The sequence below is a fragment of the Myotis davidii genome, unplaced genomic scaffold, assembly GCF_000327345.1.
Source record: "Myotis davidii unplaced genomic scaffold, ASM32734v1 scaffold125, whole genome shotgun sequence".
NCBI classification, from domain to species: Eukaryota; Metazoa; Chordata; class Mammalia; order Chiroptera; family Vespertilionidae; genus Myotis; species Myotis davidii.
Genome location: NW_006299390.1, coordinates 6,895,700 through 6,908,522, shown reverse-complemented (window position 1 = coordinate 6,908,522; position 12,823 = coordinate 6,895,700). Strand labels below are relative to the sequence as shown.

Below are 12,823 nucleotides of genomic sequence, written 5' to 3'. Positions count from 1 at the left end.
AAGAGTGGCACTTACTAGAGGGGACTCACCTGTATGTATAAGGACCCACTTGCTTAACCTTGACATTGGTGCTGTTAACCATCACTTCCTCTGGATTCTGCACATCAAAGATCCAAAACTGTCTGTAAACTTCTGTGCCCGTTGTAACCCAGTTTTTAAAAGCAGTTGTACCTTCTTCAAGGACAACTTCCTATGAAAAACACACACAAAACAATCTTGGGTTATTGCTTTTAGTAAATAAGGGCTCTTCTGCGTGTTTTCACCTGTAATTAGCCAATGAAAAGACCAGGCGCAAGTACCTTCATACATGAGAACCTTTGCAATCTTGCCACTCACTTGCAACAGAAATGTTTCAACAAATCATCGTAGCAACGTCTTTAGTTAACCTTTTACAAAAAGAATCTCTGTGTAATACTGCACACATGTCTGCTGATCTTAAGGCCAATCATTGGCAAGCCTTCGACAGTGACCCTTTGGCAATATTGCAGCAGTTAGGAACAACACAGTTTATTAAGCAAATTGTATTAAAGCTTTTCCAAAAAGTTCTTATCATGTGGAATATTAACTTCTCTTCTGCAATAAGTGAGTTGGGCCGATGAGGCAAAAACAGAAAAAATTGAGAGAAAAGTCTAGTGGTCATGGACACTATTTGCTTTTCTTCAAAAGCTGGAGACTTCAGGGGATGATCACTTAAGGTTAATTAAATTAAGAAAACAAATGCTTCTGAATAAGAAACACACAATTGACCTCCTCACTTCAAAATCATGCTCAATGTGGCTTCCCCTAACTCTCAGTATATCTGCAGCAACCCAAAAGTACATGTACCCAAACGTTACAATAGTCTAATTCATTATTATTAGGATACTGTGTTTTCAATAAAAGGATTAAATAAGGAAGTCGTCCTAGTATTCTTTGGTGAAATCCATGAAACGTTGTGGACACTCTTTGTAGTGGAAAAACAAAATACCAATGACAGAATCAGAAAACCCTGTTTTAGAAATCTGTCCCTTTCTTTAGGAGCTGTGGGACTGAGTGGAAAGCCACCAAACTCCTCAGGGTTAACCTCATTATCTGTAAAAGAAGGGAATTTTAGGTGCTCTCCCAGTTTCCTTCTGTGGCTTTTGCTCTTGGGGCCGGAAGTCTATGAAGCTATAGTAACTAGTGCCAACAAAGGTGATTTTGTGGCAGGCAGTATTTCCAATGAAGAACCTTGTAAAAATGCCCAGGTAGAAAGCTCCAACTTCCCTCAGTGTGCTAGAGGAAGAGGAAGAAAACTATTTCACAGAACATGAACCTAAAGAGGCCCATAAATATAGGAACACAATCTGATCTATTTGTTTCCTTCACCTGGAAGCGTCAGTTCACAGAATGATGAATCAGGAAAGGACATTGGACATTATTACCACATTTTCTAGTACCGAGGCTCTGAGAAGCCAGGGGGCTGGCCCGTGGATAATCTAGACATATTGTAGAAGCACACTGAGAATCCCAGGCCCTGACCCTTAGACCAGTCCTCTTTCACACCAGGCTATTTTCTGTCACCTCTGCACTTAGTTGGTAAAAGTAAAACGGAGTTTCGTATCTTCAGGAAACTTTACATATTGCTTAAAGCAAAGACTAAGGCAATTCCTTGGGGAAGAACAAGGCACCAATTGGAAATGCCATTACAAAATCCCTGCTGTTGCAATCACTCACACTGGTTACACTGGAGCTGCTAAAGTGATGGTGGGGCCTATTCCTTTCACAACCAATTATCCTTGAAAAACTTCCCATTCTCTCCCAGAAAGTTAGATTCCTGTACTAACAAGCCTCATATTAAGACAAAATCACAGGCAGATCATGTATCATAGCTATTTTTCTAAATGTAAAGATGTATAATGAGGATGATGAAGCTGAAATCTATATAGAAGCTGTGTGCTGTATTAATTTACCGATTTCAAGAGACGTATGAGAGGAAAACACACACGAACCTATATTTGTACATATTACTCTCACACTCCAAGAATCTTAAGGACTAATGCAATATCAATTATTTATCATGTACCTCTCAAGCCACTTATCTTAGTTCAGTTCTTAATGAAAGAAAATCAATAAATGCTTATGGAATTGAAAAGGGAATATGATGGGATATCCTTGGTAGGACAGAATACCTCCCTCACCCTAATGCATATGCATTTAATCCTGAAAGACCTAATATGCCTTTCTTCTAAAGGCCAATACACCACTTTGCCTTAATTATTAATCAGAAGATTTTTTTTTCTTTTTAAATGCAAACATTGAAATGAATGCTTTGATTTGCCAATTGTTAAATTTAGGGTCATCTAAACCTATCCAATTTTTTTCAGAGGTAGAAATGGGTCCTAGAGAAAACAGAAAACAGATGTCTGATTCAATGACATATGACAATTTAGTGGCAGATAATAAAGAAACTGGGTATTTTCACTACAATTTTCTATAGTTTCCATATTGTCATGATTTGTTCAGAGACAAAAATATTGCAGCAATCACAATAGGAATGCATTTCTTCTGATCCTAACATTACTCTACGTATTAGAACATTGTATAGACACCCTTTGACCACCAAGACCGACTATGTCACAAGTTCTTCTTTTAAAAGGAGCAAACGATTTTATGCCTTTGTGAATTTAAAATTGGATTTGGGCTATCTGGCCTATTTTGCAAATCCTTGGCTAAATTTGAAGTATAAAGCTGATCATTATGTGCGCAGTATCTGTCTCTGACTTTCAGTATACAGACTATCCAGGCCCAGCAATGGCTGGATTCCAACCTGATGACTCCTATGGCATGATCTCCAGCTGGGTTTGAAAGCCATTGGCTTTGAAACTTCTCTTCTCTTTTATTAACTTGAAAGCAGATGTTTGTGATAGTAATATCTTCTCTCTAGTCACATGCTCGCTTTATTATTGTTGCAAAAAACAGTACTCATCTACATGACTGACAACTTTAGTGTATGTAGTTATTAAAATGACCTTGTGTCTTCTTATGTGTTTAATATGGACAGTACAGATGTAGAAAATATATCAATTTCTCAAGAATATTATCTACACTAAAAAAAACCAAAGATGCTAATTGACCATACCTTTGGTATGCCCAAGCCACGCCCACCAGCCAATCAGAACAACTATATGCAAATTAACCCAACCAAGATGGTGGCCGGCAGCCATGGAGCTGGAGCAAGCAGGAGGCTTGGTTTCCCAGGCTATGGAGGAAGCCAAGCTTCTGGTCTGCCCTGGCTGGCTGTGGCCTCCACAAAAGGCAACAGAGTTTCAATTATAGAAGCTAAATAAATCCCAGATACCCACTTCCAGCCAGCCACCATTGGTAGCTTGGGTGGCTGGTGGCTTTGGACAGCTTGCCATCAGCCCCTCACCCAGGCTGGCCAGGCACCCCAGCGGGGACCCCCACCCTGAAGGGGGTGTGGCCAGTCTGAAAACAGCCCTCAGCCTCTCACCCAGGCTTGCCAGGCAGGGACCCCACCCTGATCTGGGACATCCTTCAGGACAAACCAGCTGGCCCCCACCCATGCACCAGGCCTCTATCCTATATAATAAAAGGGTAATATGCAAATTGACCGTAACAGCAGGGCAACTGGGAATCACTGGTCACGATGACACACACTGACCACCAGCGGGAAGACGCTCAATGCAGGAGCTGCCCCGTGGTGGTCAGTGTGCTCCCACAGGGGGAGCTCTGCTCAACCACAAGCCAGGCTGATGGCTGTCAGTACAGCAGTGGTGGTGGGAGCCTCTCCTGCCTCCTCAGCAGCGCTAAAGATGTCCGACTGCAGCTTAGACCTGCTACCCACTGGCAAGTGGACATCCCCTGAGGGCTCCTGGGCTGCCAGAGGGATGTCTGACTGCCAGCTTAGGCCCAAACCCCCCAGGGAGTGGGCCTAAGCCAGCAGGTGGTCATTCCCTGAGGGCTCCCAGACTGCGAGAGGGCACAGGCCGGGCTGAGGGACCCTCCTGAGTGCACAAATTTTTGTGCACCAGGCCTCTAGTAAAACAATAAGAGGCAGAATCAGGTATAGCAGATTATAATCTATGAGTTAGATCCCCTTATCCTACCCTCCCCCCAACCTTGACCAAGTACAGTGGCTTCTTCCCTCAAAGCATAGAATGAAGTGGTCAAAATGAATTTAAGATGCTATGAGTTTGATCCTTAGTTTGGTCTTGTATTAATCATTTAAACTCAGGCAGGTTAAATTATTTTGTACCTTAGTTTTCTGATGTGTAAAGTGGGAATAATAATATTAGGTTAAGCCATATGAATTAATATTTTTGAAAGTCAAAATTAGTTGAATATAGTTTAATTAAATATTTATCTTTATAGTTTGTTATAAATATGAACACTTAAAAAAGAGTTAGAACATAGCAAGCATTCAATAAACATGTTAGCTATTATTACTATACAAATCCTACCCACTCTATAGAGGGAAAATGCTAATGTAATTTATGCCCAGACTGCTTTAATGGTGTCATTTATATTATTTATTATCTAAACAAGTCATGTGGCAATAAGTCATGCACTATCCCATGAAACTTATTTTTCTGCCACTTAATTATTTTTATATTTATACTCACTCCAGTGAAATAGAAACTTCTTTAAAAAGCAGCAACTTGCCGAAACCAGTTTGGCTCAGTGGATAGAGCATCGGCCTGCGGACTGAAAGGTCCCAGGTTCGATTCCGGTCAAGGGCATGTACCTGGGTTGCGAGCATATCCCCAGTAGGAGATGTGCAGGAGGCAGCTGTCGATGTTTCTCTCTCATCGATGTTTCTAACTCTCTATCTCTCTCCCTTCCTCTCTGTAAAAAATCAATAAAACGTATTTAAAAAATAAATAAATAAAAAGCAGCAACTAAAAATAACATTTTTTCTCCCCACTCCCTACCATAACTTGTTCTGTTAGGATCAGTTACAAGTAATTTTCCCAATTTCAAAAACAGTTCTCATTTTCATATGCATTATGCGTGTGTGTGTGCGTGCGTGTGTGTGTGTGTGCTGAGTCAAAAAATGGACTTAGTCTCAGATTATCAAGTTACCAATTAAAATCCAGAATAAAATTCAGTGAAACAGATTGAATTTAATATTTCTAAAATTCAGGAAATTTGCTCCCAAAGTTTATGTGGGAACTTAAAATAAGAGATTTAGTATTTGGCATGAAAATTAAATTATGTTCATATTATATTGGGCTGGAGGAAGAAAATTATATATGCTTACCTGCTATTTCTTGAAACATTGTTTTTAAGTGATTTTATTAATGCAGTTAAAATGCATTATTTCTAGTGTGTAACCTATTTTTACTGCTATATTAATTTAAAATTTGTTCTAAATTATTTCATGTACTCAGATATTGTCACTAAATTTTTAAAAATCCTACATTATTTAACAACTAATACTTCAGACATTCATTTTTAAATTTTAAATGCTAGAAAATGTATGAACTATTTTGTTATATGTAGAAATACTATAAGCATATATGTGAAATTAATATAAATATAAATTAATGTATATTATTAAAATGTGGTCTATTGATTAAAAAACCTAGTCATTTTAGTGAACAGAGATAATTATTCTTTCAATTTACTTTTTCTGAAAGCATTTATTTTAAGCTACTAAAAGGATCATTCTTTCAAGAATTGGAGGAAAAAAGGATGGTATAATTAAGTAATGATATAACTGAACATTTGTTTTTTAATAGGCAAATAAAAGGAAAACTTTAATTCCATTCTTGGTGTTCTATGGTTAATATTCTAGGGAAATTAAATTAAAATGTATTTAAAATTATTTATGTTACACAATATTCACTAAGCATTTATCAAGTAGCGTTAACAAAGTGGAGCGATAGATTATCTTTTGTAAGTGGTGGCAGGACTTTGACCTTTTTCCAAAGTGCCTTGCACATTGGTAGCAGCTTGAGCCGTTGGCTTTTAATCTACTTAGCACGATTACATAAACTTGCTGACTCAACACAAATCCATTAGAAATCACAGTATAAAAAATTGGTAAGAAAGTTTTCCACTCTGATCCATTAAAAAAGCATGAAGTCCCTAAAAAACATCCCTTGGAAATAAAGAGTAAATTTCATATATGGAAGAAAATTTCTGAGCTAGTTTAGATCATTTCAAATACTAGTGTCAGGGTGTCAGTTTTTAGAACTGGATGGTATCAGAGATTCCAACCCTATATTTTATAAATAACAACAATTCAAGATGATTTCCTAATATTTTCCAACTAAATACTTTAATTCTTTTTTTTATAATGCTGGTGTACCAATAATAACTTTATCAATTTGCTATTAGTCAATTAAATAAAGAAAATCATTTTCAATAAGTTTCAATGGTAAACACAAAGTGGCCAGTACAAAATCTTGTACATATTTCTAATATAACAGCAATATCCTAAGTGCTCCTGAGGCAGGGGCAAGACAATTGACTCCTGAGTTTGTATATAATTCAGCCATTTGACTCTTACTATATGCTAAACAGATACATATGCCAGTCTTGTTTAAAAAATAGTTTTGTAAACTAAAGGGGAAAAAAATGAAGCCTTATTTAAACAAAGAAAAAGTTCCAGCATCTGAATGTGACCAAAATTGTCAATTCAACATGATTATATAGAAACGTGAGACAAAAATCAGACTCAGTAACAAATGTACCAAAGACTCTAACTATTGAAGGGATTCTGATATTGTCTTAGTTGATGGATATGTAACTGGGATACAATGTAAACCATCGTTTAATAGGTTTGGGGAACTCATTCTTCTCTTAAATTTCAGTTTTGTACCTCTTCCTTCTTCTAGAGTCTAGATTCATACCTTTTGTCTTGTAAAAGATTGCACAGTACACCCTCATTTCAAAACAAGAAGAGAAAAAACTCTATTTCTTTATTTCATGCCCCCTTTATTACCCTATCCTACTGAAATTATACTTTCAAAATTATATTGACCATGTTTTAACCATTATTTCCTTGATTTTCGTCTGCCTGAGAACATTTTATTCTCTTTCCTTGAGTGTTGGCTTCCTATTAACTGCCCCCAAATTACAATCTTTTGTTTTTATTTCTTCATTTAAAATCATTTCTTTCCATTTTCTGTTTTGTCTTCCTACCTCTGAATTATGCACAAGTCATAGAGTATTCTCTCTGCCCCTTTGTCTCTACATTCAGATTCTCCGGAAAGCAAATCCAGTTTAGTTTTATCTGTGTAGTTATAATAAAATCCACCTGAACTCTGACATTTGAAATCTGCACCGGTGTTCATATCAGACCATTGATAATAAAACCTCTGTGTTGTATTCTTCTAAGGTACACATTTCTCTTAGTCACGAGACTAGATATGTAGTTTGTTCTACTCCCTCTCCTAACTTAGTCCCTCCGTCCAAACTGCCACTGCCTCTCATGTCCCGTCAGTTTTTCCTATGGACTATCACACCAGAACAATGACTTTTGTTACAGATTGTGCAAAGACCTTTCTAAAAGAGAGTCATCATAAATTCTCCTTGAAAGGTTTTTCCCTGTTTAGCTGTGTTGGTTTTTTCTTTTTTTTTTTGTCTTTTTACTTTCCAACGCTGTCTACCATAGCTAGAGCACAAGACTTGTATCATCTACTGTCTGCCTTGAGATTGATTGGCTAGTTTTGGAAACTGAATCCTCCTCCTCCTTTTGGCTAGGTGAGTTGGCAAGTGTTTTTTTAAGATCTTGTAATTGTAAAATGGGTAAAATAATAGTACCTTCTCATGGATATTTGTAAACATTAAATAAATGAGTATATGTGAAGCTCTCAGTAGCACTAAATAAATGCTAGCCATTTGATATCAACTTCTAACTGCACACCTATCATAAAACATACACCAATGACTATTGACGAACATCATTAATTATTCTTCTGCTCATGTTCAAAACTTCCTAAATCTTACCCCATGTTCTAATCATCTCTTGTTAATCCCATATTTTTGGCACATCCTCTATTTTCCTTATTTCTTCTTTACAACATTTAATTGCACTCTCACAACTTTTTCCATAGCATTTATCAGCCCTTTCATGCCTTTATTGCAGCCTCCTTTGAACTATAATTCTATGGTACTACAAAATCCAACTCAAATTTCACTTTCTTCCTGAAGTTTTTGAATATGCTGAGAGCTCTCTTTCTAAATAGCATTTATTTTTTTCTATGTTATACACCTTAAAATTCATTTATGAGTTGCATAGGTCTCTCTCTATTTTGTTTACAATATGCTTTCTCCCAGTTAAGTTATAAATTTGTTTAGATAAATTTTATTTTATTCTTTCTTAGTCTCTATACAAAAGCAAATTTTTGATTCTCAAAATTCTTATTTCCTCAGGGTTAGCTATTATGAACATGAGATAAATACTGAACAATTAAAATAGATGCAAGTAGTTTGCATGCCACCTAACAAAGGTTCTATATGTACTACTATTACTGAATAAATGAAATAAATGATGATCAATAATCGGCGACTGATTGCCAATTATGTATTAGAAAAAATAGTCTTGGTCTAAAATGCTCTGCAGTGGGACATTATTGTGAAATTTCTATTCTGGAAACTTTTCCAAAAGGTAAGATGTAGTCCCTGTGTTAGCACACATGCTGCATCTGTTCTTTCCCCACAAAAATCCAGGTGGGGGTGCAGATGACAGAGCAGGAAGGATATGAAGCAATGGCGATCCCATCTCACACAGTCACATAAGCTTCATCTCACTGAGACCTATCTGTCTCTATCAAACCACATCAAAAGTAATATCAATAAAATTGGGAATTCCAAAGAAGTGGATGGCATTCAATTTATAATATTTTAATTAAATTCTCAGGGCTGATGATTTATGATCTGTTAGCAATAGGAAAGCCACAAACCTCAATATTAGTATGGAGCAAATATAGCATGCAAGTACAGGAACTATAACCTAAAAATAAGTCCTATTTTTCCATAAGACAGCAGTTGTAATAGAACAGTGAGGTTATTTATTTTAGCTTTATAATTGTTAGCTAAAGAAAGGAAAAGAAAATAGTAATCGTCGTAATCAGAAATAGATTTAAAATGAATTCTTCGTATTAGTCAATTAAGTCAATGCTTCTGTGAAATGAAATGGAATTTATTTATATTCCTCGAAAGAGGAAGATGTCAAATATAGATAAATGGATGAGGAAGACAAAGGCCTTGGCAGTAACAGAAATTTCAGTATGAATCCGTAGGTATAGCCCATTTTATGATTTAATTCTTATTGTTCTCAGTTGTGCACTGTACTTATTAACCCTCTGTCTAGGCCATTGACATCTAATCAGGCTGAGAACTGAGGCCAGTACTCAGACATGTTTTCTTTGGCCAGAATTATGTTTTGAAAAAAGAAACATACATGTATTCAGGTAGGGCACACATTCTCACATTCACAATAGTTCCTGTTCTTCATTTTCTCTTGTTCTTCACAGCTTCACTTTTTCTCTCTCTCTTTTTTTTTTTTACTCTGCCTCCAAACTTCTGAAACCATTTGAATTTGCCATCCTGGGTTTAGGACTCCAGCAGGTCAGTATGTCCTTATCCTAGTCTTTCTCTCTCTATCAGTTGAAGATGGTGCATGTGAAGCTAAGGAACGAGGGTGGGAAATTAATTCTAGTTTTTTGTGCAAACCTATCTATTGAATTACTCTAACTAGGTTACAGCTACTCTGCTGTTGCATATACACTGGCATATGTCCTATATAACATTTCTGAAAGCATTTTCTAAAACATAAAGCTTTATAAATAGGAAATATTTATGACAACCATATATTTTTTACAGTAGTACACATATTGTAAAAAAAAAACAAACACAGTAGTTTACCAAATAAAAAATAGTTGTTTTACCAAAAATTTCTGATCCATTATTAAACATAATTATGTTTAAATGACTATGTATATGTGTTTATATATTAATATTATACATGTTCTATATTATATATTAAACATACACATTTACTTTTCTCAGTTTTAACCAAGATATTTTTATACACCTACCTATTTTTTATTCAAAAGCATACTTTTTTTAGACATAAACAATTATTTCAACTTACCTGTGTACCTATGAACAGCTTTTATCAGAATTTGAATATTTGTACCTAAGGTAGCAATTCACTTATAGTAAATATACTTTTAACATTTCTCTATTGTGTACAGTTGTGGTAGCCCATAATCACTTCTGTCCCGAGGACACGAAGTTACCAGTTACCATAACATATAAAACAGGTACCCAAAGCAAGGGACAGAAGATAGAATGAATCAGGCTGACAAAAAATATCCTTTTGACTACTTGTACCTTTTTAATTGTCTTCTTAATAAGTAAGTCTCCGACTGGCATTAGAATACCGCCAAACACAGCCAGCACTGCGCCAATGACAGCGCCAGTAATGAGCCCACAGTTCCGATCGCAGCCCATTTTTCTTGTTCAGGGAAAAAGTAAAGGTTCGGCACCTGCTCCTTTCAAACTCCCGGGTTCCAAGAACTCTGGTTCTGTCATTAGGAAGAGATCATAAAGCAGACGCTTAAATATCAATACAAACAGATCAAAGTACAAGAAAACACATTATGAAACAGATTATTTTCCCAGTTATCAATAAACAAGTGCTTTTCTTTTTTTAAGAAACTGATTTTCTAGATCAGGTCCTCCCCTTTCTTGCCTTTTGCTATCTACCAGGGGTAGAAATTAAAAATATTGTCATATGCAGCATTTAAAAAAAAGTCTCCCCTTAGTTTTCTTCTTATGGATAATTCACATGAACATCTTATCTAAGGAGAACATGCTTACTGTGCTCTCACCCTAATCTACCTTCTCCTAGCCGGTGACAGTTGCATCCTCACCCTCCACTGGCTTATCCACTCAAACACACCTGCCACACTCTGTCTGGAGTTTCCCTTCAAACTGAATGTGAGTGGGCTGATGTCTGCTCCATCTAAGAGCTAAGCAAATGTGCTAACATGTTCTCTTTACTATACCTTATTCACAAGTGAACAGCAAGATATGGGTTTTATGGAAAGTGATTTGATGTGTCTCAGAAAGAATCAATTCTTCTAGTCATTGTCAGCTATCTGTTAAAACAAAAAAAAGAAGCATGGACAAATTGGGGGAATACAATATTACAAAATGAATGCTAGAATACTAATATCACCAACATTATCATTGCTATGAAAAGAAAATCCCATTTTCATGACTGCTGAACTTATGCCTAAATTGTTTCTTGAATTGTTGAAAATATTGAAATATTTTAAAGAAACGTCCTTTACTTTCAATTTTATTGTTAATTATTGACTTTTAGATAGACTAAAGGTGCAAAGAATTTGAAGAAATTATATAATGTAGATGATGCCTGGTTTTAATGCTAAGCATTGCTTTGTTACTAGTCTCAAATAATTTTTTGTACATATTCATATTATATTGTAATATTATATTGTCATGGGCAATTGATTCATGCCAACTGTTAAAATGAACTTGTTTGTGCCAGTATGTATTTCACCTGGTCATTTCTTTGGTATCTTTCTACTATGTGTTTATTTCATAAAAATTGGAAGAAAATGATTGGTGGAATGAATGGTTCCTCTGGTAACAAAGTTAATAAGAAATTATTACTTCTAATATTTGAAAGTACATGATATTATGATTGTAATAGCACTTAAAAATATTTTTCATTGATTTCAGAGAGGAAGGAAGATGGAAAGAGAGATAGAAACATCAATGATGAGAGGGAAACATTGATCGGCTGACTCCTACCCACCCCCTATTGGGTATGGAGCCTGCAACCCAGGCATATGCCCTGACTGGAATGAAACCATGACCTCCTGGTTCATAGGTCGATGCTCAACCAAGCCATGCCATACCATGCCAGCAGGGCTCTAACAGCATTTTTTAAAGTGGGGTTGACCGAACATTAGTGAACAGTCAGAATGCTTTGTAGTTTATAAACCAATATTCTCTACTTCAAAATGCCTATGGCCAAGGAAAACATACATACCAACAGAACATAGGGTACAAAAAAAGATTCATACACAACATATTTTTGTCAACACTTTAAATGTAATAATAAAAATTATATTTTGTTAGGGTCTCAGATTTTCCTCCGCAGTTTTATTGCAACAGCTATACAAGTCTTATGATTTTATTAATATTTATTTCTACTGTAGAACCATTTAGTTTTTCAAAAGTATTATTTGCATAGCTAAGAAAATAATGGTAAGACAATAAAAAGAATAAGACTTTTTTCCCCAAACGGAGAAAGATAAATGTTACAAAATTTTTCCATGGCAATTTTATTTATTTATTTTACTTCTTCTTATCCATTGCGATTTCTCTCTATATATCTTCTTATACCTAGGATACTTCCACGCTAGTCAGGATGCAACAAACTCATTCATACCGAGGTCCTGGTGGCTAAGAGGCTTGAGTCATGAGTGTCACGTGTTTTTTCAAAAATAAAATGAAAAAACACATAAGCCTACACTTGACAGTTTCCTTGTGGAATTTCGTGTCACTGAGCAAGTGGGGTTGGCTTTTTCATTAACTGCTTGAAGGTAGGGTGTGAAGATAGGTTTCTCTCCCCTCTAAAATCATACACCATGCTACCAAATATGGTGTTGGCTGTGCCTGTCATAATACAATAGACCAGGTTATTTAAAGTTTATAGTAAGAACTGGATAATATCAAGTAGAATTACCTTGCAAAGTATAACTAAACAGCATCTTAAATTTGTCTTGAAACATAATCTTGTAAACAACCATAGTAATTGGTAAGTATAGAAATCATCCTGCAAATAACCCTA

The 12,823-nt window shown here is 35.8% G+C and overlaps 1 protein-coding gene across 5 annotated transcripts in view; it reads right to left on the bottom strand.

The window, feature by feature from the left end:
• CD36 (CD36 molecule) overlaps window positions 1–12,823 on the bottom strand; it is a 60,451-nt gene that overhangs the window by 22,217 nt on the left and 25,411 nt on the right. For all 5 annotated transcript variants that reach the window (XM_015571247.1, XM_015571246.1, XM_006774918.2 and 2 more), the window contains 3 exons: window positions 11,007–11,099; window positions 10,330–10,523; window positions 30–190 (listed from right to left, as the gene is read on the bottom strand). In XM_015571247.1, the coding sequence (XP_015426733.1) occupies window positions 30–190; window positions 10,330–10,449 (281 nt within the window). In that variant the 5' untranslated portion in view covers window positions 10,450–10,523; window positions 11,007–11,099. The remainder of the gene's footprint in view (window positions 1–29; window positions 191–10,329; window positions 10,524–11,006; window positions 11,100–12,823) is intronic.